We start from the raw sequence: 23,504 nt of genomic DNA, 5'->3' as shown, positions 1-23,504 counted from the left end.
AAGATATTGACAGTGATGCATACTGTACTTACTATACCTGGCCCCTGCTGCAATCAAACCCATAACCCTGGTGTTGCAAGCTAACCTTTAACCCTGGTGTTGCAAGCTAACCCACAACCCTGGCGTTGCAAGCTAACCCATAACCCTGGCGTTGCAAGCTAACCCATAACCCTGGTGTTGCCAGCTACCCATAACCCTGGCAATGCAAGCTAACCCATAACCCTGGTGTTGCAAGCTAACCCACAACCCTGGTGTTGAACGCTAACCAACAACCCTGGTGTTGCAAGCTAACCAACAACCCTGGTGTTGCAAGCTAACCCACAAACCTGGTGTTGCAAGCTAACCCATAACCCTGGTGTTGCAAGCTAACCCACAACACTGGTGTTGCAAGCTAACCCACAACCCTGGTGTTGCAAGCGAACCCATAACCCTGGTGTTGCAAGCTAACCAACAACCCTGGTGTTGCAAGCTAACCCATAACCCTGGTGTTGCAAGCTAACCCACAACACTGGTGTTGCAAGCTGACCCACAACCCTGGTGTTGCAAGCTAACCTACAACCCTGGTGTTGCAAGCTAACCAACAACCCTGGTGTTGCAAGCTAACCAACAACCCTGGTGTTGCAAGCTAACCCACAAACCTGGTGTTGCAAGCTAACCCATAACCCTGGTGTTGCAAGCTAACCCACAACACTGGTGTTGCAAGCTAACCCACAACCCTGGTGTTCCAAGCTAACCAACAACCCTGGTGTTGCAAGCTAACCCATAACCCTGGTGTTGCAAGCTAACCCACAACACTGGTGTTGCAAGCTGACCCACAACCCTGGTGTTGCAAGCTAACCCACAACCCTGGTGTTGCAAGCTAACCCATAACCCTGGTGTTGCAAGCTAACCAACAACCCTGGTGTTGCAAGCTAACCAACAACCCTGGTGTTGCAATCAAACCCACAACCCTGGCGTTGCAAGCTAACCCACAACCCTGGCATTGCAAGCTAACCCACAACCCTGGCGTTGCAAGCTAACCCACAACCCTGGCGTTGCAAGCTAACCCACAACCCTGGCGTTGCAAGCTAACCCACAACCCTGGTGTTGCAAGCTAACCCACTAGGCCATTGGAACCAGACACAGCATGGGCCAAGTTATGAATCTGAAAAAAAGCGTTCCACAGGGATACTGGTCCATTTTGACTCCAATGCTTCCTACAGTTGTGTCACTTTGGCTGGATGTCCTTTGGGTGGTGGACTATTCTTGATACAGACGGGAAACTGTTGAGTGTGAAAACTAAGCAGCGTTGCAGTTCTTGACACAAACTGGTGCGCCTGCACCTACTACCATATCCAGTTTACAGGCACCTAAGTATGTTGTCTTGCCTATTCACTCTCTGAATGGCACACATACACAATTGTCAAGGATTAAAAATCCTTCCTCTACCTGTCTTCTCCTCTTCATCTACACTGATTAAAGTGGATTTAACAAGAGACATCAATAAGGATCATAGCTTTCACCTGGATTCAACTGGTCAGTATGTCATGGAAAGAGCAGGTGTTCTTAATGTTTTGTATGCTCAGTGTATTTGCATACAGTGTATAACTGCAGAAATACATTACGATAGTTTCCCCCCTGCTCAAGCAAGCTATGCTACAACATTCCTTTGCTAGTTTTGGCCCATCTCAATGAACTAACCTCCTTGCCACCCCACACTTCTGTGCCTGACCTCCCCTCCCCCTCCACCTCTCCCCCTGACCCCTCACCCCTGACCTCTGACCCTGTGGCATGTCCCCAGGCTCGGCTGCTCTCCCCTGACTTTGGGAAGCACCTGTTGGAGGTGGATGACCTGCTCCAGAAGCATGCTCTGGTGGAGGCCGACATCACTGTGCAGGCAGAAAGAGTTCACGACTCCAACGCGGCTGCTCTCAAGTTTGCCAATAGAGATAGTAAGTGAAGTGCCAGGAACATTCCTATACCGTCTACTGTCCCTCTCAGCTACCTGTTATGTACTCGGGCCGTACATATCATCTAACAAAACATTCAAGATTTTTTTAAGTATACCTTCATGTAAAGTGTAACCCAAAATACTGTAGATCTTCATGTAAAGTGTAACCCAAAATATATCTTCATGTAAAGTGTTACCAAAATATATCTTCATGTAAAGTGTAACCCAAAATATATCTTAATATAGTGTTACCAAAATATATCTTAATGTAAAGTGTAACCCAAAATATATCTTAATATAGTGTTACCAAAATATATCTTCATGTAAAGTGTAACCCAAAATACTGTAGATCTTCATGTAAAGTGTTACCAAAATATATCTTCATGTATAGAGTAACCCAAAATACTGTAGATCTTCATGTAAAGTGTAACCCAAAATATATCTTCATGTATAGAGTAACCCAAAATACTGTAGATCTTCATGTAAAGTGTAACCCAAAATACTGTCGATCTTCATGTAAAGTGTTACCAAAATATATCTTAATATAGTGTTACCAAAATATATCTGCATGTAAAGTGTAACCCAAAATATATCTTAATGTAGTGTTACCAAAATATATCTTAATGTAAAGTGTAACCCAAAATATATCTTCATGTAAAGTGTAACCCAAAATATATCTTAATATAGTGTTACCAAAATATATCTTAATGTAAAGTGTAACCCAAAATATATCTTAATGTAGTGTTACCAAAATATATCTGCATGTAAAGTGTAACCCAAAATATATCTTAATATAGTGTTACCAAAATATATCTTAATGTAAAGTGTAACCCAAAATATATCTTAATATAGTGTTACCAAAATATATCTTCATGTAAAGTGTAACCCAAAATATATCTTAATGTAGTGTTACCAAAATATATCTTCATGTAAAGTGTAACCCAAAATATATCTTAATGTAGTGTTACCAAAATATATCTGCATGTAAAGTGTAACCCAAAATATATTTGAATGTAAAGTATAGTCCAACTCTTGTGGTTAGAGTGACCGCCCTGAGATTGGAAAGTGGGGGATCCATTATCACTGCATGTCATGTTTTTACCCACCTCCCCCCTCTCTCTCCCAGGCTACAAGCCATGTGACCCCCAGGTGATTAAGGACCGGGTGCAGCACCTGGACCTGTGTTACCAGGAGCTGTGTGCCCTTGCGGCCCAACGCCGCGCTCGCCTTGAGCAGTCCCGACGCCTCTGGAACTTCTTCTGGGAGGTAGGTAGTCGAGAGGCTGGAAAAAAGGGCTCGCAACTGGAGGGCTGTGCCCTTGAGCAAGGGACTTAACCCCTAAAGTACTCCACTGGTGCTGCACTGCAGAGGACCATGTCCTCCAAACTCTCTCTCTCTCTCTCTGTGTGTGTGTGTGTGTATATGTGTGTGTCTCAAGGGGTTTGGGATAAAGGAAAAATACAAACGTTAGTGTATCTGAGACAATTGACAATAAAGTATATTATGTCTTCTCTCAGATGGCCGAGCTGGAGAGCTGGATCAAGGAGAAAGAGCATATCTTCTCCTCGCTGGACTACGGCAAGGACCTGACCAGTGTGCTGGTCCTGCAGAGCAAACACAGTGCCTTCGAGAACGAGCTGGGGGCTCGCCGTGCACACCTGCAGCAGATACTGGATGAGGGTGATAAGATGATCCAGGCCAGACACTTTGGGGCACCCCAGGTCAGTTGGTAGAGGGTGCTGGGCTTAGGTTGTAGAGTGTGGCACTTGCAACGCCAGGGTCGTGGGTTTGATTCCTGCTGGTGTCCCCGTTACTTAAATGTATGCATGCAGTACTTTAAGTCGCTTTGGATAAAATTCTAAATTAAATCTATTTTATTATTGTATATATTAGGTTGGGGATTGCATGGAGGACGTGAGGCGTCAGTGGCAGCAGCTGGAGGAACTGGCAGCGTTCAGAAGGCAGAACCTCGAGGACACCCAGAGGTTCTTTCAGTTCCAGGGAGAGGCTGAAGACCTGAAGGCCTGGCTGCTGGATGCCAAGAGGCAGATGACTAGTGATGACATGGGCCATGATGAGTATACCACCCAGAGGCTGCTGAAGAGACACCGAGACCTCCGGAACGATGTCGCCAGGAACGGAGCCACCATCGATGCTCTGACCAAACAGGTGATGGTATGAACTGACTGACATAATGGCTGATTGGGGATGTGTCTGAAACAGCACCCTATTCCCAGGGCAAGTAGTTTACTATGTAAGGAGTAGGGTACCATTTCCTACTCACCTTGGTTTGTTTTACTGTACTACTTAACGGTGCAGTTGCTACATCTGTTTTTGGATTTAAAAGTGAATGATATGCACCCATCAATTCTTGAAGAATATAACTTATAAATGCCTCATGAGCTTAGTTCAAATATAGTACAAAATATAAGCTGGTTTTACTCCAATGTTTGTAAACAAAGTAAAACGTAAACAAACACTGTATAGCCTAAAACATAGTTAAAACTATAATGTTGATATCATGGATGGTCAGTACTTGCATCCACAGCTCTGTCTTTGAATTTGAGAGTGGTTACATTTCTCCAGCAATGTATGTATTCGGCAAATACACTTTAAAATACACTTGAACTTGACCAGGCGGCGGTGCTACCCGAGGAGCTGCGCAACACGCCTGACATCCAAAGACGCCTGAAGGACATCAGAGACCTGTACATGGAGCTGATGTCCCTGTGTGACCTGAGGCAGAGGAAGCTGGATGATGCCATGGCCCTCTACACCATCTTCAGTGAGACAGACTCCTGCGAGCTGTGGATGGGCCAGAAGGAGACCTGGTTGGTGGGGCTGGACGTACCGGAGAATCTAGAGGATCTGGAAGTGGTGCAGAACAGGTACAAAGCACAGTTATGATACAGTATGAAGGTTGGAGAGGAAGTGGTGCAGAACACGTACAAACCAGTCTGCTTACATTGCAGACAAATTGCACAGATTATCAGATCGTATCATATTGTTTGGGTCCCTGCAATGTTAAGCACGACTTCCACATTTGTAGAGATCTGACACCAATCATATGTGTATATTTGCTCTAATGCAGTGGTCCCCAACTGGTGGCCCGCAGGCCCGAATTTGGCCCATGTTTTCAGAGTAAAAAAATATAGATTCTTTAAATATTTGTTTTAATTGTTCGACATGTAGACTGTAAAAACACCACCAAATCAGCTCCAAGTGATTTTTATTTTGGAAATCTGCTCCAAAGTATTCCCATGCATAATAGCGATATACAATGTACGATGTATTGTATGATGTATTGATTACTATGTTTTCTCTTCTTAGGTTGAGTATTCTTGCTTCAGATATGGCTAATGTCCAGACGCGTGTTGATGATGTCAACAAAGCAGTGAAGCAGCTTGAGGACAGCAGACACCCTTGTACCAAAGAGGTGAAGGAATGCCAGTTGAGACTTAATAAGAGGTGAGACTCAGGCTGATGTCTTCTTCTTCTTCTTCTTCTTCTTCTTCTTCTTAATATTATTTATCCATAGTCCACAGTCTTTCCTCCTTGCGTTAATAATATTGACTCTCTGCTCTGCTTCTCTTCTCTTTCAGGTGGGAGGCCTTCAAGGCCATGGTTGTGGACAAGAAGCGTAAGGTGGATTCAGCTCTCAGCTACCACAACTATGGACTGGAGTGTGACGAGACAGAGGCCTGGATCAGGGACAAAACCCGGGTCATTAAGTCTACCCAGGACCTGGGCAACGACCTGAACGCTGTGATGACCATCCAGAGGAAACTCTACGGCATGGAGCGGGACCTGGCTGCCATCGAAGACAAGCTCAACTTCCTGAGGAGCGAGGCGGACCAGCTGGCCAAGGACCACCCAGACAACGCTGCAGACATCCTGTTTAGGAGAGCCGAGCTGGACGCAGCCTGGGATAACCTGAGGGCCACCCTGAAGGACCGGGAGGTGTGTTTTTTGTGTGAGTGTGTGTGTGTGTTTGCTATCTGGAGTTGATCTCCTCAAACAACAACAAATTGACTATTAAAGTTGTATTGTATTGTAGGACTCTCTTGGAGAGGTGTCCAAACTGCAGACCTTCCTACAGGACATGGATGACTTCCAGTCCTGGCTCTTCAAGACCCAGAAGGCCGTGGCATCCGAGGACTTGCCTGAGACCCTGCCCCAGGCTGAGCAGCTGCTGAACCTCCACGATGATGTATATGATGAAATGGATGCTCATGAGGAGGACTACCACAAGGTTAGTTTCAGTTTAGGATTTAAACTACAGTTTACACAAAGTCCTAACACACCAATACAAAGCAAGGGTAGCCCTTTACACTCATACCTTTATACAGATTGAAGATGGCAGATTTGGACACTGATAAGCACCTATTTTGGAACACAGTGGCTGTACAGTAACATGCTATACATGATGTTAGAGCTCTGGCTCTGCACTTCACAGCTCTCTATGGGTTTTGACTGACAGACGTTCTGAACTTGAGTGCCGCATGTGACATATACAGTGTCAATGTCTATGATCTCTATGGTTTGAGGTACAGTAAGGATTAGCATGGGTAGTAACCTTACTGTATAAAATGACAAAACCCCGGGAAATTCATTTTAACACCCCAATGTCGACAATAATGAAATTCCATAAAATAGGCTATACAACATGCACAGCATCAGATTAGCCAAAAAATGTAATAGCACCTTTGGATGGAGCCGAGCACACACCCTGGATGGAGCCGAGCAGACGCCCTGGATGGAGCCGAACAGACGCCCTGGATGGATCCGAGCAGACGCCCTGGATGGATCCGAGCAGACGCCCTGGATGGATCCGAGCAGACGCCCTGGATGGAGCCGAGCAGACGCCCTGGATGGAGCCGAGCAGACGCCCTGGATGGAGCCGAGCAGACGCCCTGGATGGAGCCGAGCAGACGCCCTGGGTGGATCCGATCAGACGCCCTGGGTGGATCCGATCAGACGCCCTGGGTGGATCCGATCAGACGCCCTGGGTGGATCCGATCAGACGCCCTGGGTGGATCCGATCAGACGCCCTGGGTGGATCCGAGCAGACGCCCTGGGTGGACCCGATCAGACGCCCTGGGTGGATCCGATCAGACGCCCTGGATGGACCCGATCAGACGCCCTGGGTGGATCCGATCAGACGCCCCGGGTGGATCCGAGCAGACGCCCTGGGTGGATCCGAGCAGACGCCCTGGGTGGACCCGATCAGACGCCCTGGGTGGATCCGATCAGACGCCCTGGATGGACCCGATCAGACGCCCCGGGTGGATCCGATCAGACGCCCCGGGTGGATCCGAGCAGACGCCCTGGGTGGATCCGAGCAGACGCCCTGGGTGGATCCGAGCAGACGCCCTGGGTGGATCCGAGCAGACACCCTGGGTGGATCCGAGCAGACCCTGAAGTAGCACGAGGACTTTGTCGCATGGAAGCCTTTAGCGTATTTACTTGACGCAAAGTCACCATAAATTCAAATCATATGCATAATTGACAGTGCTGGACTGCACATGCAACCCGCATGCAGTTAATAAACCCTACAGGAAACCCCTACAGTATAGCCTATAAAAGAACATGTGCCTCTTTTAGCTGTCATTGTGCATCTTCAGACAGTCACAAATTTGATAGACCTATGTACAATTCACTACATAGGGCCTGCCTCACATGAAAATTCCTAACTTTATTTTGTAATCCATAGGTTGCATTATCAAAGCACATCTCACACAAATGCATGTTAAAATCCCACTATAACATTTATTCCGCTTCTCTGTGCTGTCTTGTACTTGCTGCCCAAATGAGAACATGTCCAGCAGCATACCACCCTGCATCCCAGTGCTGGCTTACCTCTGAAGCTAAGTAGGGTTGGTTTTGGTCAGTCACTGGATGGGAGACCAGATGCTACAGGAAGGGGTGTGAAAGGGCCAGTAGGAGGCACCCTTTCCTGGTCTCCAGGGAAGTGATTGGGGACATTTCCTGGTGTAGGATGCTGTTTTTCAGGTGGGATGTTAAACAGGTGTCCTGACTCTCTGTGGTCACTAAAGACCCCATTATTGTAAGAGTAGGGGTGTTGACCCTGGTGTCCTGGCTAAATTCCCAATCTGGTCACCTAATCATCCCCAGCTTACAATTGGTGCTTTCCTCCTCTCCCATGTAACTATTTTTGTTGCTGGAAATGAGAATGTGTTCTCAGTCTACTAACCTGGTTAAATAAAATAAAAATAAAGAGCTTTGGTAGAGAATGTGTGATCAACGAACAGAATGTAAATATGGATATTTTTTTGAAAGAGTTGGTCCCCGTTAAGATAGGTCTACCTTGATATTTAAACTATTTATACTCTTCATCTCCCCCTTATTCATGAGCTGATCTGTATAATCATCAACTACTTTTTATTATTGCTTTTTATTTTAGTCTACTTGGTAAATATGCTCTTCTAGTAAATATGTTATTTTAGTCTACTTGGTAAATATACTCTTCTAGTAAATATGTTATTGTAGTCTACTTGGTAAATATGCTCTTCTAGTAAATATGTTATTTTAGTCTACTTGGTAAATATGCTCTTCTAGTAAATATGTTATTTTAGTCTACTTGGTAAATATGCTCTTCTAGTAAATATGTTATATTAGTCTACTTGGTAAATATGCTCTTCTAGTAAATATGTTATTTTAGTCTACTTGGTAAATAGGCTCTTCTAGTAAATATGTTATTTTAGTCTACTTGGTAAATATGCTCTTCTAGTAAATATGTTATTCTAGTCTACTTGGTAAATATGCTCTTCTAGTAAATATGTTATATTAGTCTACTTGGTAAATATGCTCTTCTAGTAAATATGTTATTGTAGTCTACTTGGTAAATATGCTCTTCTAGTAAATATGTTATTTTAGTCTACTTGGTAAGCATTTCACTGTAAAGTCTACACTTGTTGTATTCGGCGCATGTAACAAATACAGTTTGATTTGACTTTACTTTTTTTGGACAACTTTTAATATTACTTCACTACATTCCTAAAGAAAATAATGTCTTTTTTTACTCCATACATTTTCCCTGATACCCAAAAGTACTCGTTACATTTTGAATGCATACTGGACAGGAAAATGGTCCAATTCACACACTTATTAAGAGAAGATCCCTGGTCATCCCTACTGCCTCTGATCTGGCAGACTCACTCTAAACACGTGCTTAGTTTGTAAATGATGTCTGAGTGTTGGAGTGTGCCCCTGGCTATCTGTAAATTAAAAAAATAAACATTTAAATGGACGTCTGCTTTGCTTAATATAAGGAACTTGAAATTAGTTATACTTGTACTTCTACTTTTGACACTTAAGTATATTTAAAACCAAATACTTATAGACTTTTACTCAAGTAGTATTTTACTGGGTGACTTTCACTTTTACTTGAGTCATTTTCTATTAAGGTATCTTTACTCTTACTCAAGTATGGCAGTTGGGTACTTTTCCCACCACTGGCCCTGCCCTGGGTTGTTCTGAACAGAATGAGTCTATATTCGTCGATTGTGAAGAACATTTGCAGCGGTGCACCCGAATGCTTGACTCCTTTCTATGTGCACCAAAGTTATAAATCTGTTCACTGAATTGCCCTGTGAAAGCCTATCACTGTGAGATCATACTTTATAACTTAGCTAGTCATGTTGGCAATAGAACAATCTTTTGAATGATGCCCACCTGACCAAGATTGTGATTTATAATGGCCAGTTTTTGAATAAACTACAACAGTAATTGTGTGATGGCGGGGATGCAGGGCTGTGTTCCAAACAAAACAACTACAAGTGTACTTGTTCTAGTTCCTCAATGGCACAGCTAGGAGATATCAAAAAATAAGCTTATAATTTAACTCTTTTTTTTTTTTGTCATAAAAGTGCATTAGAATGTCCTAGGACCTGTGCACATTTTGGAGAGGTGCTTGGCCAGTTGGAGACACCAGTTAGACCTCTCACTCAAACCCTTGTCATTTTTTTGGTCTTATCTACCCCACATTTTCCCGGAATATTCTTGTCATGTTACTGAATTTATCCAGATTTCGTTATTAACAAATGCGGTAAAGTACAGTAAATGTCAAATCAACAGTGTGATGTTTGGATTCAGTCTTGTGTCAGGTGAACTGTTGTGTCCTCAACTTTGGTCTAATCATTTTCTCATCATCTCCAAACTGTTCCCTTTCAGTTGCTACCATGCTTATGAATATGCATTTCACATTTCTTCTGTAAGAACATTTACAATTTAGCCTTATCCAAAAAAGAGTTATAGATTGAACAGCGGGTTCACAACAGTTAGGAAAATTGACATATTACAAAAACGTATTTGATGTGGAACAGCAAGCATAACTCAATCCAATTCAAGTCAATTCAATTTATTTCAGGTGAGGGACACGGGCGTGGCGGTAACCCAGGGCCAGCTGGACGACCCTCAGTACAAGGAGCTGGACAAGAGGCTGAAGGGTCTGGACCGCGGCTGGGACGAGCTCCACAAGATGTGGGACAGCAGGAAGGGCTTCCTGGACCAGGGCCTGGGCTTCCAGCTGTTCATGAGGGACACCAAGCAGGTGGAAACCATCCTCAACAACCAGGTAAGATAACTTGTTCTCATTGACTTACGTAGATAAATAAAGGTTTACAAACATCTTCAACCACTAGATAAGATTAACCAATGTTGTGATACCATGTCGTTATTGTAAAAGATCATTTGTTCTCAGTGATTTGCCTGGCTAACTAAAGGTTTACAACAACCAGGTAAGAAGATACAACATATTTAAATTTTTTCTTCCATAAGCATTTCCCTAATGTATTTGTATTGTATTTGTATTGTGGGTTTTACTGTGAATGCTGGAGTGAGTAAGATTTTCTATGTATTCATTACACATGGCCCGAGTTGTGGAGTAATGGATTACAAAAAAACTGCAATCCGTTACGTTACCAGCAAAAATATTGTAATCAGATTACCAATACTTTTGAAAAACTAGATGATTAATTCTAGGATTACTTTTCATTTCAGAAAGGATGTTTGTGGAAAAAATGACATTCAAATCAGCATTGAAAAAGGCTCAAGTTTAAGTTTGTTCCTCCTGAGTGAGTCTTGACCACAAGTCAGAGACCAAAATGAAGACACACCAAATGTGTTTGATGGATCGTGGGAAAAGAGTAGGAATAGACTTATATAGGCTACAGTCCAAGCTATGTCTTCCAATGGTGCCACTGCCAGAGGTGGGACCAAGTCATTGTTTTACTAGTCTCATGTAAGTCTCAAGTCTTAGCACTCAAGTCTCAAGTCCTAAACTATCTATATATGTATTACTTTCCAAATAAACGTTATATTTCCATGGAAATACATGGGTAGCCATGAGAAAGACCCCCCCCCCCCCCAATAGTGATCGACTATTGAGGATTGCTATGGGGCGCAATCGGGTGATGTAGGCTTGTACACAATTGCTCAATCTTGGGTGCAATGATCACGTTCCTGCACTGACTGACTGTGTGGAGGCTCATTGATGTAACATTACGTTAGCCTACATGATACACCAGTAAAGAAATAAAAATATATAGCTGTCGGCTATATTAGTCACAACTTACCGTTCTTTGTGCAGCTTCAAATGTCGAACAAAGTTGGAAATTGTTACGCCTCCGTCTGTAATTTTCTTCCCGCATGTTTTGTAAGTTGCTGTTCAAGTCAAACTGTAATCCGTTAAATGAAGAGTTGATGCTGCACACTTTTTTTAAAATAGCATCATTTTTAATATTTGGGCTTGAGGAGGGTATCACGTCAGGTTGAGTCATAAGGCTCAAGTCCAAGTCAAGTCACCAGTCATTGGTGTTAAAGTCGAGTTGCGAGTCATCATATTTGTGACTCGAGTCTGACTCGAGTCCAAGTCATGTGACTCGAGTCCACACCTCTGGCAACTGCTGTCAGCATCCAAAGATTCAACTTGAATAAACGTTTGGAGGTAAGGACGACATGGGCTATACATTTAGCACTTATTTTTATATCTACATAGCACATTGATGTGAATCACACTGCTGCTCTCTCATTTAACTATTTGCGCCTCATGGATTGTGGCTTTTATGGATGGCTGTTCACAAATGTATATGTGTATTTTAACCCAATTATTGTTTAATTGAAGTTTAAGCTGCCTATCAATCATTGTCCCAGCCTATGGATTCAAAGTTTGAGGGAGTTCCTCTCTTCTACACTCCTCTGTAGAATTGTGCTCCATACTATCAACAACTAGTTTATTGTTTATTGCTCGATGTAATTTGTGCTGATTCCCCCCAAAATCCATAAGCCTAACGGACACATGCTCAAACTCGTACACTTTTGATAGACTTACATAAGCAATCTGTAGTTGATACATACATTTTTGTTCTTATAAATTTATGATTTCATTTTTTAAATGTTTTTTTATTTAACTAGGCAATTCAGTTAAGAACAAATTCTTATTTACAATGACGGCCTACCCCATCATAAACCTGGACGATGCTGGGCCAATTGTGCGCCACCCTTTGGGACTCCCAATCATGGCCGGTTGTGATACAGCCTGGAATCAAACCAGGGTGTCTGTAGTGACGCCTCTAGCACTGAGATGCAGTGCCTTAGACTGCTGCATCACTCTTAAAGGGAAAGTAATCCGATTACATTCCTCAGGTTGGGTAATCCAAAAGTTACATTGCTGATTAGCATTTTGGACAGGTAACTAGTAACTGTAATGGATTACATTTAGAAAGTAACCTACCCAACCCTGCACATGGCAAATAAGGTGAACATTTGAAACATGGAATGTAAATGGAGTTAAAAATCCAATGAAAATGGATAGCTGTACAGCAGAAAATAAACTATGTGACTAAAACACTGATTTGTTTGTGGCTGTATGGCTACTGCAATACACACTGCCAAGCCTGACACCCTGGACGGAGCAGATATTTGATTGATTGAATGATTAATTAATTAATTGTTTGTCACTCTGTGGCAGGAGTACACTTTGGCCCACACAGACAAGCACGACACCCTGGATGGAGCCGAGCAGGGCCTAAAGAAGCACGAGGACTTTGTCTGCACCATGGACGCCAACATGGAGAAGCTTGCCAGCACGCTTGAGGGGGGACAGAGATTGGTGGACAGTGGGAACCTCTACTCCCCCAGGGTCCAAGACAAGATGGACTCCATCCATGACAGGTCAGTCTTTTTCTGGTATAATATTTGCTTAATTACTTTAATAATGAAAATGGGAAGCAAAATCAACCTCCAAAAGACATCAGTTTTCTTCGAAAAGACAGGACAGTTGAAAATAAATCAAATAAAACATCTTAGTATATTATCCATAAATGAATATAAATGGCCCCCTCTTTTATTATTTTGATTCGAGTGTCAGTCATGGGTTTACAATGGGTCACCCTCTCTCTATCTGTACTTCCACGGAGAAAATCTCTACACTACACTACCTGACCTATTGACTTTTACTTGTTCCCCAGGAGCAGCTTGGTCTGTTCCGTCAGTAGTGAGTGTTAAGCACATAGAGTAGTTCAGCTAACTATTATCCTGCCACTCTGAGGAGTATGAAACACATAGGTTGTCTCCCAAATGGCACCCTATTCCCTACATACTGTAAGTGGACTATAAAGGGAATAGGGTGCCATTTGGGATACAAACATACTATAGAGTAGTTCAGCAAGCTATTATCCTGCCATTTTGAGTCGGCTAGGTCAGCAATACATCACTACATTGTTCCAGTGGAGGGGGAGAGAGCAAGTGGATGCTCTTTCTCCCATTAACGTACGCCATCACCATCTGATCCGATTCCACTCTAAGGGAGACAGGAGGGGGGCACCAGACACCTGCTATGATGGGTATTGATCCCAGAGAGAGTGCTCTTCGCTGTGTTGCTTCAAAGAGCAGGGGCTGTAATTGGAAAGGCTCAGTAGGGGATTGCATGTTTTTTACTTCTGAAGGTAAACACCCCACCATCGGTCTCTGTTTTGGCGACCTTGGTCGTATTCATTAGGCACCAAACGAAAGGAAATGGGCTGAAACAGAAAGGGACAACCTGGAATGAGATATGCTCATTTTCGTTTTCTGTTACAAAATGGTTTTATAATGCTTTCCGTTGTGTGCCCTACTGAACACAACCTTGCGGATATGGGAGTGAGTGTAATGTGTTATTCTGTGTCTCTGTGTGTTTGATCTGCAGGTACAACAAGAACCGAGGCAAAGCCAACGAGGTGACAGGGATCCTCAAGGATAACCGTGATCTTCAACACTTCCTGCAAAACACTCAGGATGTAAGTTATTTTGTATTGCTCTCCCTCTCTCCATCCTCTACCTCTCCTCTCTCCACCTCTCCCTCTCTCCACCCTCTACCTCTCCTCTCTCCACCTCTCCCTCTCTCCATCCTTTCCTCTCTCCACCTCTCCTCTCTCCATCCTCTCCTCCTCTCCTCTCTCCACCTCTCCTCTCTCTCCACCTCTCCTCTCTCCACCTCCCTCTCTCCATCCTCTCCCTCTTCACCTCTCCTCTCTCCCTCTCTCTATCCTCCACCTCTCCACTCCCTCTCTCCACCTCCCTCTCTCCACCTCTCCCTCTCCACCTCTCCTCTCTCCCTCTCTCCCTCTCCACCTCCTCTCTCCCTCTCTCCATCCTCTGCCTCTCCTCTCTCCACCTCCCTCTCTCCCTCCTCTACCTCTCCTCTCTCCACCTCTCCCTCTCTCAATCCTCTCCCTCTCCACCTCTCCTCTCTCCACCTCTCCTCTCTCCCTCTCTCCATCCTCCACCTCTCCACTCCCTCTCTCCATCTTCCCCCTTCCTCCCCCACTTCCTCCTCCACCCGTCATCCCTCCTTCTCTCTATCTCTCCAGCTGACTCTGTGGATAAACGAGAAGATGTTGACTGCTCAGGACGTGTCGTACGACGGAGACAGGAACCTTCACACCAAGTGGAAGAAGCATCAGGCCTTCATGGCTGAACTGGCCTCCAACAAAGACTGGCTCAACAAGATAGACCAGGTGTGTGTGTGTGTGTGTGTGTGTGTGTGTGTGTGTGTGTGTGTGTGTGTGTGTGTGTGTGTGTGTGTGTGTGTGTGTGTGTGTGTGTGTGTGTGTGTGTGTGTGTGTGTGTGCAAGGTGACATATCTACACTGAGCTAGTCAGAGCCTGTTCTCTACTCTCTCCACTATAGTATCAGTTACCGTTTATCCTTGCTATATGCCACATGCTATAATAAGTCAGAATGTTGTCCCCTGAATGTCACCTTCTATCATCATCCTTGCTCTTCATAAAGGCATCTAGACAAACTGGCTTCTGTTTCTGTTTACTTGATTAAAATAAAAATGTAAAAAGTAAGAATCAATCAATCAAATGTATTTATAAATCCTTTTTTACATCATCCGATGTCACAAAGTGTTACACAGAAATCCAGCCTGAAACCCCAACAGCAAGCAATGCAGATGTAGAAGAACGGTGGCTAGGAAAAACTCACAGGGCAGGATATCCTGTTTCTGTAGCATGTCCTGGACATTAGTCTATCATGGTAATCATATAGTGTATCCCATCATAATCCTTATCATCCATGTACCCTGCTTGTCATCCACAGGAGCTGATGGATTCTATAAAAAGTAAGAATGTTTCTCCTGAATGTGGCCTTTCTAATCTCCCCTTGTTGTCATCAACATCCACACAGGAGGGTCAGGAGCTGATGGACTCCAAACCTGATTTCGAGCCAATCGTGACGGTGCGTCTGGCCAGGCTGCATGAGCTGTGGGACAAGCTGGAGTCCACTGCCGAGGACAAGGCCCGTCTGCTGTTTGATGCTAACCGCTCCGAGCTGTTTGACCAGAGTCAGGCTGACATGAAGAAGTGGCTGGCTGAGCTGCAGAAGGAACTACAGGGAGACGACGAGGTCAAGGACCTCACCAACGCCAACATCCTGCTCAAGAAGCACCAGGTATGTGTGTGTGTCTGTGTGGAGGGGGGTGTCTGTGTGGAGGGGTGTGTCTGTCAAAAGTTGTGTCTGTCAAAAGTTGTGTCCTATGTCTGGCCTCTCTAACCCCCCTCACACCTCCAGCAAATAGAGAACCACGTGCGTGACCGAGCCAGGGAGCTGGAGGATCTCCAGGAGGCTGTCCAGAAGCATGGTGGCCCGGCCGGGAGCAGGGAGGACCAGCCGGAGCTGGAGGCTGAGCAGCAGGCCATTCAGAGGGACTTCCAGCAGCTCCTCACCCCCCTGGCCCAGCGCAGGGGCAAGTTGGAGGCAGCCAAGGCCGTGCATCAGTTCTACCGGGACCTGGCTGATGAGATTGTGAGGATGCCTTTCAGCTTATTGTCAACCCCATTATAGTATTGTTTTTACTATCTGAAACCTGTCAGAATGCTTTCTCAGATAATTGCTGACATGAACACTGTGTTATCCTTCACTGCTCTCTCTCTCTCTCTCTCATTCTCTATCTTTCTCTCTCTCATTTTCTATCTTTCTCTCTCTCTCTCTCTTTCTCTCTCTCTCTATCTTTCTCTCTCTCTCTTTCTCTCTATCTTTCTCTCTCTCTCTTTCTCTCTCTCTTTCTCTCTCTCTCCATCTGTCTTTCTTTCTGCCGGTCTATCGTAGCTCTGGGTAGAGGAGAGGTTGCCCCTTGCGATGTCAGATGAACATGGCAGCAACCTCCAGACGGTCCAATTGCTGTTGAAGAAGAACCAGACGTTACAGAGAGAGATGAAGGGCCACCAGCCGCGGGTGGAGGAGGTGTTGGAGCGTGGCCGGAGGATGGCATCAGCCGCTACAGAGGAGGGCGGGCCGGAGGCAGAGCGTATTGGAGAGCAGGTGTGCACACACACACCAGTGGAGGCTGCTGAGGGGAGGGCAGCTCATAATAGTGACTGGAATGGAGTCAATGGAATGGCATCAAACATGTGGTTTCCATGTGGTTGATAACATTCCATTCAGGCCATTATTATGAACCGTCCTCCCATTAGCAGCCTCCACTGACACACACACACACACACACACACACACACACACACACACACACACACACACACACACACACACACACTCCCTTTCATATTTCCTTCAACCCTGATTATCGGTTTGTTTTGAGACTGTGTTTTCTTTGTGTTCTATATTGTAAAGCATCTGTATAAAGGGCTATAGAAAACCTGTGTATCGCTTTGATTCCAGGTGAAGGAGCTGAAGGAGGTGTGGGCCAGGCTACAGGAGGAGATGGCTAAGAGGAGAGACCGGCTGAATGGATCTAACCGGGCCCATCAGTACTACAACGATGCTGACGAGGCAGAAGCCTGGATAGGAGAGCAGGAACTCTACATGATTGCTGATGACAAGGCCAAGGTCAGGATGGAAGGGGAGAGGAAAGGAGGGGAGAAGGGGAGAGGGGAGGAGAGGAAAGGGGAGGAGAGGGGAGGAAGGGAGGAGAGGAGAGGGGAGGAGGGAAAGAGAGGAGAGAGGAGGTGAGAGGAGGGAGGAGGAGAGGAGGCAGAGGCCTGGATAGGACAGCAGGAACTCTACATGATTGCTGATGACAGGTCCAAGGTACTATTCACAAAAAATGTTTAGAACTATCAGGTAGCTCTAATGATTAATTTGAGAGTGGTTTTTATTTCCCTTTATAGCAAACCAAGTGGTGGGGATGCTGTTTGGCTGAAAAACAAATGACAGGTTGTGACTTTAAAGTGTTCATTTGTTCTCCACCATTCGCCAGGATGAGCAGAGTGCCATGTTGATGTCGAAGCGTCACCTGATAGTGAAGCAGGCTGTAGATGTCTACTCAGATTCCATCCAGAAGCTGTCTGACCGTGCTCAGAAGATGCTGAATGAAGACCACCCTAATGGGTGAGTGCAACCCAGACACCAGTCTGTCAGTCATCTTACCTTGTGTATTACGATGTAGCCTTCTCTGTAGGCCTCAGAGTATTCAAGACTATGTTGCATAAATGTATTAATACATTTTTCGAATTGGTCTCTTGTTCCTCACTATGTAACAGTATATTTGAGAGAGGGAGGGTGTGGTTATGATTGTGTCTCTAACCAATCAAAGATCAGACAGCTATGAAACAGTAAAGCCATGATGCATGATGATGACATGTCTCATCTTGTCAGTCACTCTCTCTTTCTCCTCTCTCTATCCTGATCTCTCTCTCTCAATTCAATTATCTCTCTCTCTCAATTCAATTAATTTATCTCTCTCTCAATTCAAGTATCTATATTTCTCTTCTCTCCTCCCTCTCCCTCTCTGTCTCTCATTCTCTTTCTCTCTCGCTCTCTCTCCCTCTCTCCCCATAGTGAATCTATCATCCGTCGCCAGGGCCAGGTGGATAAACAGTACGCTGGTTTGAAGGACTTGGCAGAAGAACGCAGGAGGAAGCTGGACCATGTCTATCATCACTTCCTGCTGAGCCGAGAGGTGGAGGATCTGGAGCACTGGATCGCTGAGAGGGACGTGGTGGCCTCCTCACAGGAGATGGGACAGGACCTGGACCATGTTACAGTGAGGAGGGAGGGAGAGGATGGCAGGGAGGGAGGGCTAGGACCTCTGGAGGGCTTCAATGAGCTTCCCAGGGGTACTGAAGCTGGGGGAAAACGAACAAATAAATGTAAAGTTCTAGGTAGCTGAAGGGATGGTCCAAGCATGAAGTCCCACCTTGTATTAGTTCTCTCTGTAATATTCTGTATTCTTATGACGTATATCCACGCTCTTATAATTGCTTTATTATCTTCACATTTTTAAGATGATTTTATTTTCCGTTTCCTTCTCCAAATCAAAAACGTCCAGATCCTGAGGGACAAGTTCCGTGACTTTTCCCGGGAGACAGGGATGGTGGGACAGGAGCGGGTGGACTATGTGAACCAGACGATAGATGAGCTGATCAAGGCGGGCCACACGGAGGCTGCTGCCATGGCTGATTGGAGGGACAGCGTCAACGAGAGCTGGGCTGACCTGCTGGAACTCATAGACACCCGAGTTCAGCTCCTACAGGCCTCCCACGACCTGCTCAAGTCAGTCTGCACACAACCTGCTCATGTCAGTCTGCACACAACCTGCTCATGTCAGTCTGCACACAACCTGCTCAAGTCAGTCTGCACACAACCTGCTCATGTCAGTCTGCACACAAATGACGGCAAATGGCTCATCAATGCCACTAACTGTTTTTGGCTTTGTATGCCTAGGCTCCAAAACAAGACAAACACAAAAAAAACATTTAGACATTTCATAGATGTTTGATATCTGACTTCTGACAGATGAAAGTAGATTATATTTGTACACCACAGTGTGGTCTGATGGGTCAGCTGTAACAGAATGTCCTGGTCGTTCTCAGGTACTTCGATGATGGGAAGGAGCTGGTGTCTCAAATCCAGGAGAAACTAAATGAGATTCCTGCTGACCTGGGAGAAGACTTCAGCAAGGCAGATTCCTTCCACCGCATGCACGCCGCCTTCGAGAGGGACATCAGCGCCCTGGGAAAACAGGTACACCTTAACACCATACTGCCTGTTTGGCCTGGAGTTGAGAGGTCTACAGGAGAGGCAGCATTAAGACTAAGAGATATTATGCTGACTAGAGATGGCGCTAGTGTACAGCCATGTACAGTCGTGGCCAAAAGTTGAGAATGACACAAATATACATTTTCACAAAGTCTGCCTCCTCAGTTTGTATGGTGGCAATTTGCATATACTCAAGAATGTTACGAAGAGTGATAAGATGAATTGCAATTAATTGCAAAGTTCCTCTTTGCCATGCAAATGAACTGTATCTCCCCCCAAATATTTCCACTGTATTTCAGCCCTGCCACAAAAGGACCAGCTGACATCACGTCAGTGATTCTCTCATTAACACCGGTGTGAGTGTTGACAAGGACAACGCTGGAGATCACTCTGTCATGCTGATTGAGTTCGAATAACAGACTGGAAGCTTCAAAAGGAGGGTGGTGCTTGGAATCATCGTTCTTCCTCTATCAACCATGGTTACCTGCAAGGAAACACGTGCCGTCATCATTGCTTTGCACAAAAAGGGCTTCACAGGCAAGGATATTGCTGCCAGTAAGATTGCACCTAAATCAACCCTTTATCGGATCAAGAACTTTAAGGAGAGCGGTTCAATTGTTGTGAATAAGGCTTCAGGGCGCCCAAGAAAGTCCAGCAAGCGCCAGGACCGTCTCCTAAAGTTGATTCAGCTGCTGGATCGAGGCACCACCAGTACAGAGCTTGCTCAGGAATGGCAGCAGGCAGGTGTGAGGTGGAGACTTTTGGAGGATGGCCTGGTGTCAAGAAGAGCAGCAAAGAAGCCACTTCTCTCCAGGAAGAACATAAGGGACAGACTGATATTCTGCAAAAGGTACAGGGATTGGACTGCTGAGGACTGGGGTAAAGTCTGATGAATTCCCTTTCCGATTGTTTGGGGCATCCGGAAAAACACTTGTCCGGAGAAGACAATGTGAGCGCTACCATCAGTCCATGCCAACAGTAAAGCATTATGAGACCATTCATGTGTGGGGTTGCTTCTCAGCCAAGGGAGTGGGCTCACTCACAATTGTGCCTAGGAACACAGCCATGAATAAAGAATGGTACCAACACATCCTACGAGAGCAACTTCTCCCAACCATTCAGGAACAGTTTTGTGACGAACAATGCCTTTTCCAGCATGATGGAGCACCATCATAAGGCAAAAGTGATAACTAAGTGGCTCGGGGAACATAAATTGATATTTTGGGACCATGGCCAGGAAACTCCCCAGACCTTAATCCCATTGAGAACTTGTGGTCAATCCTCAAGAGGCGGGTGAACAAACAAACACCCACAAATTCTGACAAACTCCAAGCATTGATTATGCAAGAATGGGCTGCCATCAGTCAGGATGTGGTCCAGAAGTTAATTGACAGCATGCCAGGGTGGATTGCAGAGGTCTTGAAAAAGAAGGGTCAACACTGCAAATATTGACTCTTTGCATCAACTTCTTGTTATTGTCAATAAAAGCCTTTGACACTTATAAAATGCTTGTAATTATACTTTAGTATTCAATAGTAACATCTGACAAAATATCTGAAGACACTGAGGCAGCAGACTTTGTGAAAATTAATATTTGTGTCATTCTCAAAACGTTTGGCCACGACTGTACAGTTCAAGTTATATGAAGGTGAGTAATCATATCAAGATTTATTTATACAGCACATTTCAGACATGAAATGCAACTCAATGTGCATCATGGAAAAAACTAATAAAAACGAATGAAAATAAAAGCTGAAATATTTACTACACAACAAACATGAGGATAAAAAAACAGCAACAATAAAGACTGAAAAGCACCCCGAGGTAAAGCAAAGCTAAAAAGGTACACCACAGTGTGGTCTGATGGGTGGAGCTAAAGACAGCGTTTGTTTGTGTATGGCATGCAGGGCTCCCTGTAGCAACACATTGCAATATCCCTGAACCCCAGTTGTGATTGGAGTTGTTCAAATCCGGCTCAAAGGGCCATAAAGAAAAGAACAGCATCTAACTTAGAGGGCATGAAAGTCTTCTACATTCAGGTTTCTCTCTGTCACCACCATAGTATAACAGTATCATTTTTTATAGATATAGAAAAAGCACCTCCACCTCCCTCCTTCTCCCCCACCAGGTGCAGCAGTTCCAGGAGACAGCGGCCCGTCTGCACGCCCAGTATGCTGGGGACCAGGCTACAGAGATCCAGGCCCAGGAGAAGGACGTGGTGGAGGCCTGGAAGGCTCTTCTGGATGCCTGTGACGGCCGCAGGAAACGCCTGGAGGAGACAGCTGACAAGTTCCGCTTCTTCACCATGGTCCGAGACCTGATGGCCTGGATGGAGAGCACCATACAGCAAATAGAGACACAGGAGAAACCACGGTAAACTCTTGTGACCGACTGTTGACATAAATTCTAGCTAGCTAGTGCAACCAAGACTGCGGGGGGAGGCAAGGAGGTCCCATGTCTCCGTTGGAGCCAGGTGTTGGCAACACCACAGTTGTGGGTTTAATTCCTGCTCGTACTGAATATATGCATAGAAAAGCATCTTCATGACTACACAATAGGAAACGGAGGAGAGTGGACAGGCAATATGGAGGGGTGAGGGGATGGAGAGAGAGAGCGATAAAGTTAGATGATAACCTTTCTACCTCTCCCCAGGGACATGCCATCAGTAGAGCTGCTGTTTGGGTGACAGGATGGAGAGATAGAGGGATGGAGCGATAGAGGATAGAGGGAGAGAGAGGGTGGAGAAAGAGAGCAGAGAGAGATAGAGGATAGAGCGATAGAGGATAGAGCGATAGAGGATGGAGAGAGAGAGAGGGTGGAGAAAGAGAGCAGAGAGAGAGCAATAGAGGATGGAGAGAGAGAGAGGGTGGAGAAAGAGAGCAGAGAGAGAGCGATAGAGGATGGAGAGAGAGAGAGAGGGTGGAGAAAGAGAGCAGAGAGAGAGCGATAGAGGACAGAGAGAGAGAGAGGGTGGAGAAAGAGAGTAGAGAGAGAGAGCGATAGAGGATAGAGCGATAGAGGATGGAGAGAGAGAGGGTGGAGAAAGAGAGGGTGGAGAAAGAGAGCAGATAGAGGATGGAGCGATAGAGGATGGAGCGATAGAGGATGGAGCGATAAAGGATGGAGCGATAGAGGATGGAGCGATAGAGGGTAGAGAGAGAGGGTGGAGAGAGAGGGTGGAGAAAGAGAGCAGTGAGAGATAGAGGATAGAGCGATAGAGGATGGAGAGAGAGAGAGAGGGCGGAGAGAGAGAGGGCGGAGAAAGAGAGGGTGGAGAAAGAGAGGGTGGAGAAAGAGAGGGTGGAGAGAGAGGATAGAGAGATAGAGAATAGAGCGATAGAGGATGGAGAGAGAGAGGGTGGAGAAAGAGCGCAGAGAGAGATAGAGGATAGAGCGATAGAGGATGGAGAGAGAGAGGGTGGAGAAAGAGAGCAGAGAGAGATAGAGGATAGAGCGATAGAGGATGGAGAGAGAGAGTGTGGAGAAAGAGAGCAGAGAGAGCGATATAGGATGGAGAGAGAGAGGGTGGAGAAAGAGAGCAGAGAGAGATAGAGGATAGAGCGATAGAGGATAGAGCGATAGAGGATGGAGAGAGAGAGGGTGGAGAAAGAGAGGGTGGAGAAAGAGAGCAGATAGAGGATAGAGCGATAGAGGATGGAAAGAGAGAGGGGGGAGAAAGAGAGCAGAGAGAGATAGAGAATAGAGGGATGGAGAGAGAGAGTGTGGAGAAAGAGAGCAGAGAGAGAGCGATATAGGATGGAGAGAGAGAGGGTGGAGAAAGAGAGCAGAGAGAGATAGAGGATAGAGCGATAGAGGATAGAGCGATAGAGTATAGAGCGATAGAGGATGGAGAGAGAGAGGGTGGAGAAAGAGAGGGTGGAGAAAGAGAGCAGATAGAGGATAGAGCGATAGAGGATGGAGCGATAGAGGATGGAGCGATAGAGGGTGGAGAGAGAGGGTGGAGAGAGAGGGTGGAGAAAGAGAGTAGTGAGAGATAGAGGATAGAGGATGGAGAGAGAGAGAGAGGGCGGAGAAAGAGAGGGTGGAGAAAGAGACGGTAGAGAGAGAGAGGGTG

The 23,504-nt window shown here is 45.4% G+C and overlaps 1 protein-coding gene across 4 annotated transcripts in view; it reads left to right on the top strand.

The window, feature by feature from the left end:
- LOC139384164 (spectrin beta chain, erythrocytic-like) overlaps positions 1-23,504 on the top strand; it is a 90,091-nt gene that overhangs the window by 48,590 nt on the left and 17,997 nt on the right. For all 4 annotated transcript variants that reach the window (XM_071128864.1, XM_071128863.1, XM_071128865.1 and 1 more), the window contains 21 exons: positions 1,781-1,931; positions 3,057-3,196; positions 3,448-3,651; positions 3,824-4,099; positions 4,568-4,818; positions 5,261-5,398; positions 5,533-5,890; positions 5,988-6,182; positions 10,320-10,526; positions 12,921-13,123; positions 14,136-14,226; positions 14,800-14,946; positions 15,620-15,883; positions 16,004-16,237; positions 16,541-16,753; positions 17,111-17,278; positions 17,649-17,779; positions 18,230-18,434; positions 18,720-18,943; positions 19,264-19,414; positions 21,558-21,802. In XM_071128864.1, the coding sequence (XP_070984965.1) occupies positions 1,781-1,931; positions 3,057-3,196; positions 3,448-3,651; positions 3,824-4,099; positions 4,568-4,818; positions 5,261-5,398; positions 5,533-5,890; positions 5,988-6,182; positions 10,320-10,526; positions 12,921-13,123; positions 14,136-14,226; positions 14,800-14,946; positions 15,620-15,883; positions 16,004-16,237; positions 16,541-16,753; positions 17,111-17,278; positions 17,649-17,779; positions 18,230-18,434; positions 18,720-18,943; positions 19,264-19,414; positions 21,558-21,802 (4,196 nt within the window). The remainder of the gene's footprint in view (positions 1-1,780; positions 1,932-3,056; positions 3,197-3,447; positions 3,652-3,823; positions 4,100-4,567; positions 4,819-5,260; positions 5,399-5,532; positions 5,891-5,987; positions 6,183-10,319; positions 10,527-12,920; positions 13,124-14,135; positions 14,227-14,799; positions 14,947-15,619; positions 15,884-16,003; positions 16,238-16,540; positions 16,754-17,110; positions 17,279-17,648; positions 17,780-18,229; positions 18,435-18,719; positions 18,944-19,263; positions 19,415-21,557; positions 21,803-23,504) is intronic.

This window comes from Oncorhynchus clarkii, chromosome 25, assembly GCF_045791955.1.
Source record: "Oncorhynchus clarkii lewisi isolate Uvic-CL-2024 chromosome 25, UVic_Ocla_1.0, whole genome shotgun sequence".
NCBI lineage: Eukaryota > Metazoa > Chordata > Actinopteri > Salmoniformes > Salmonidae > Oncorhynchus > Oncorhynchus clarkii.
This window is presented reverse-complemented; position numbering and strand designations above follow the sequence as displayed.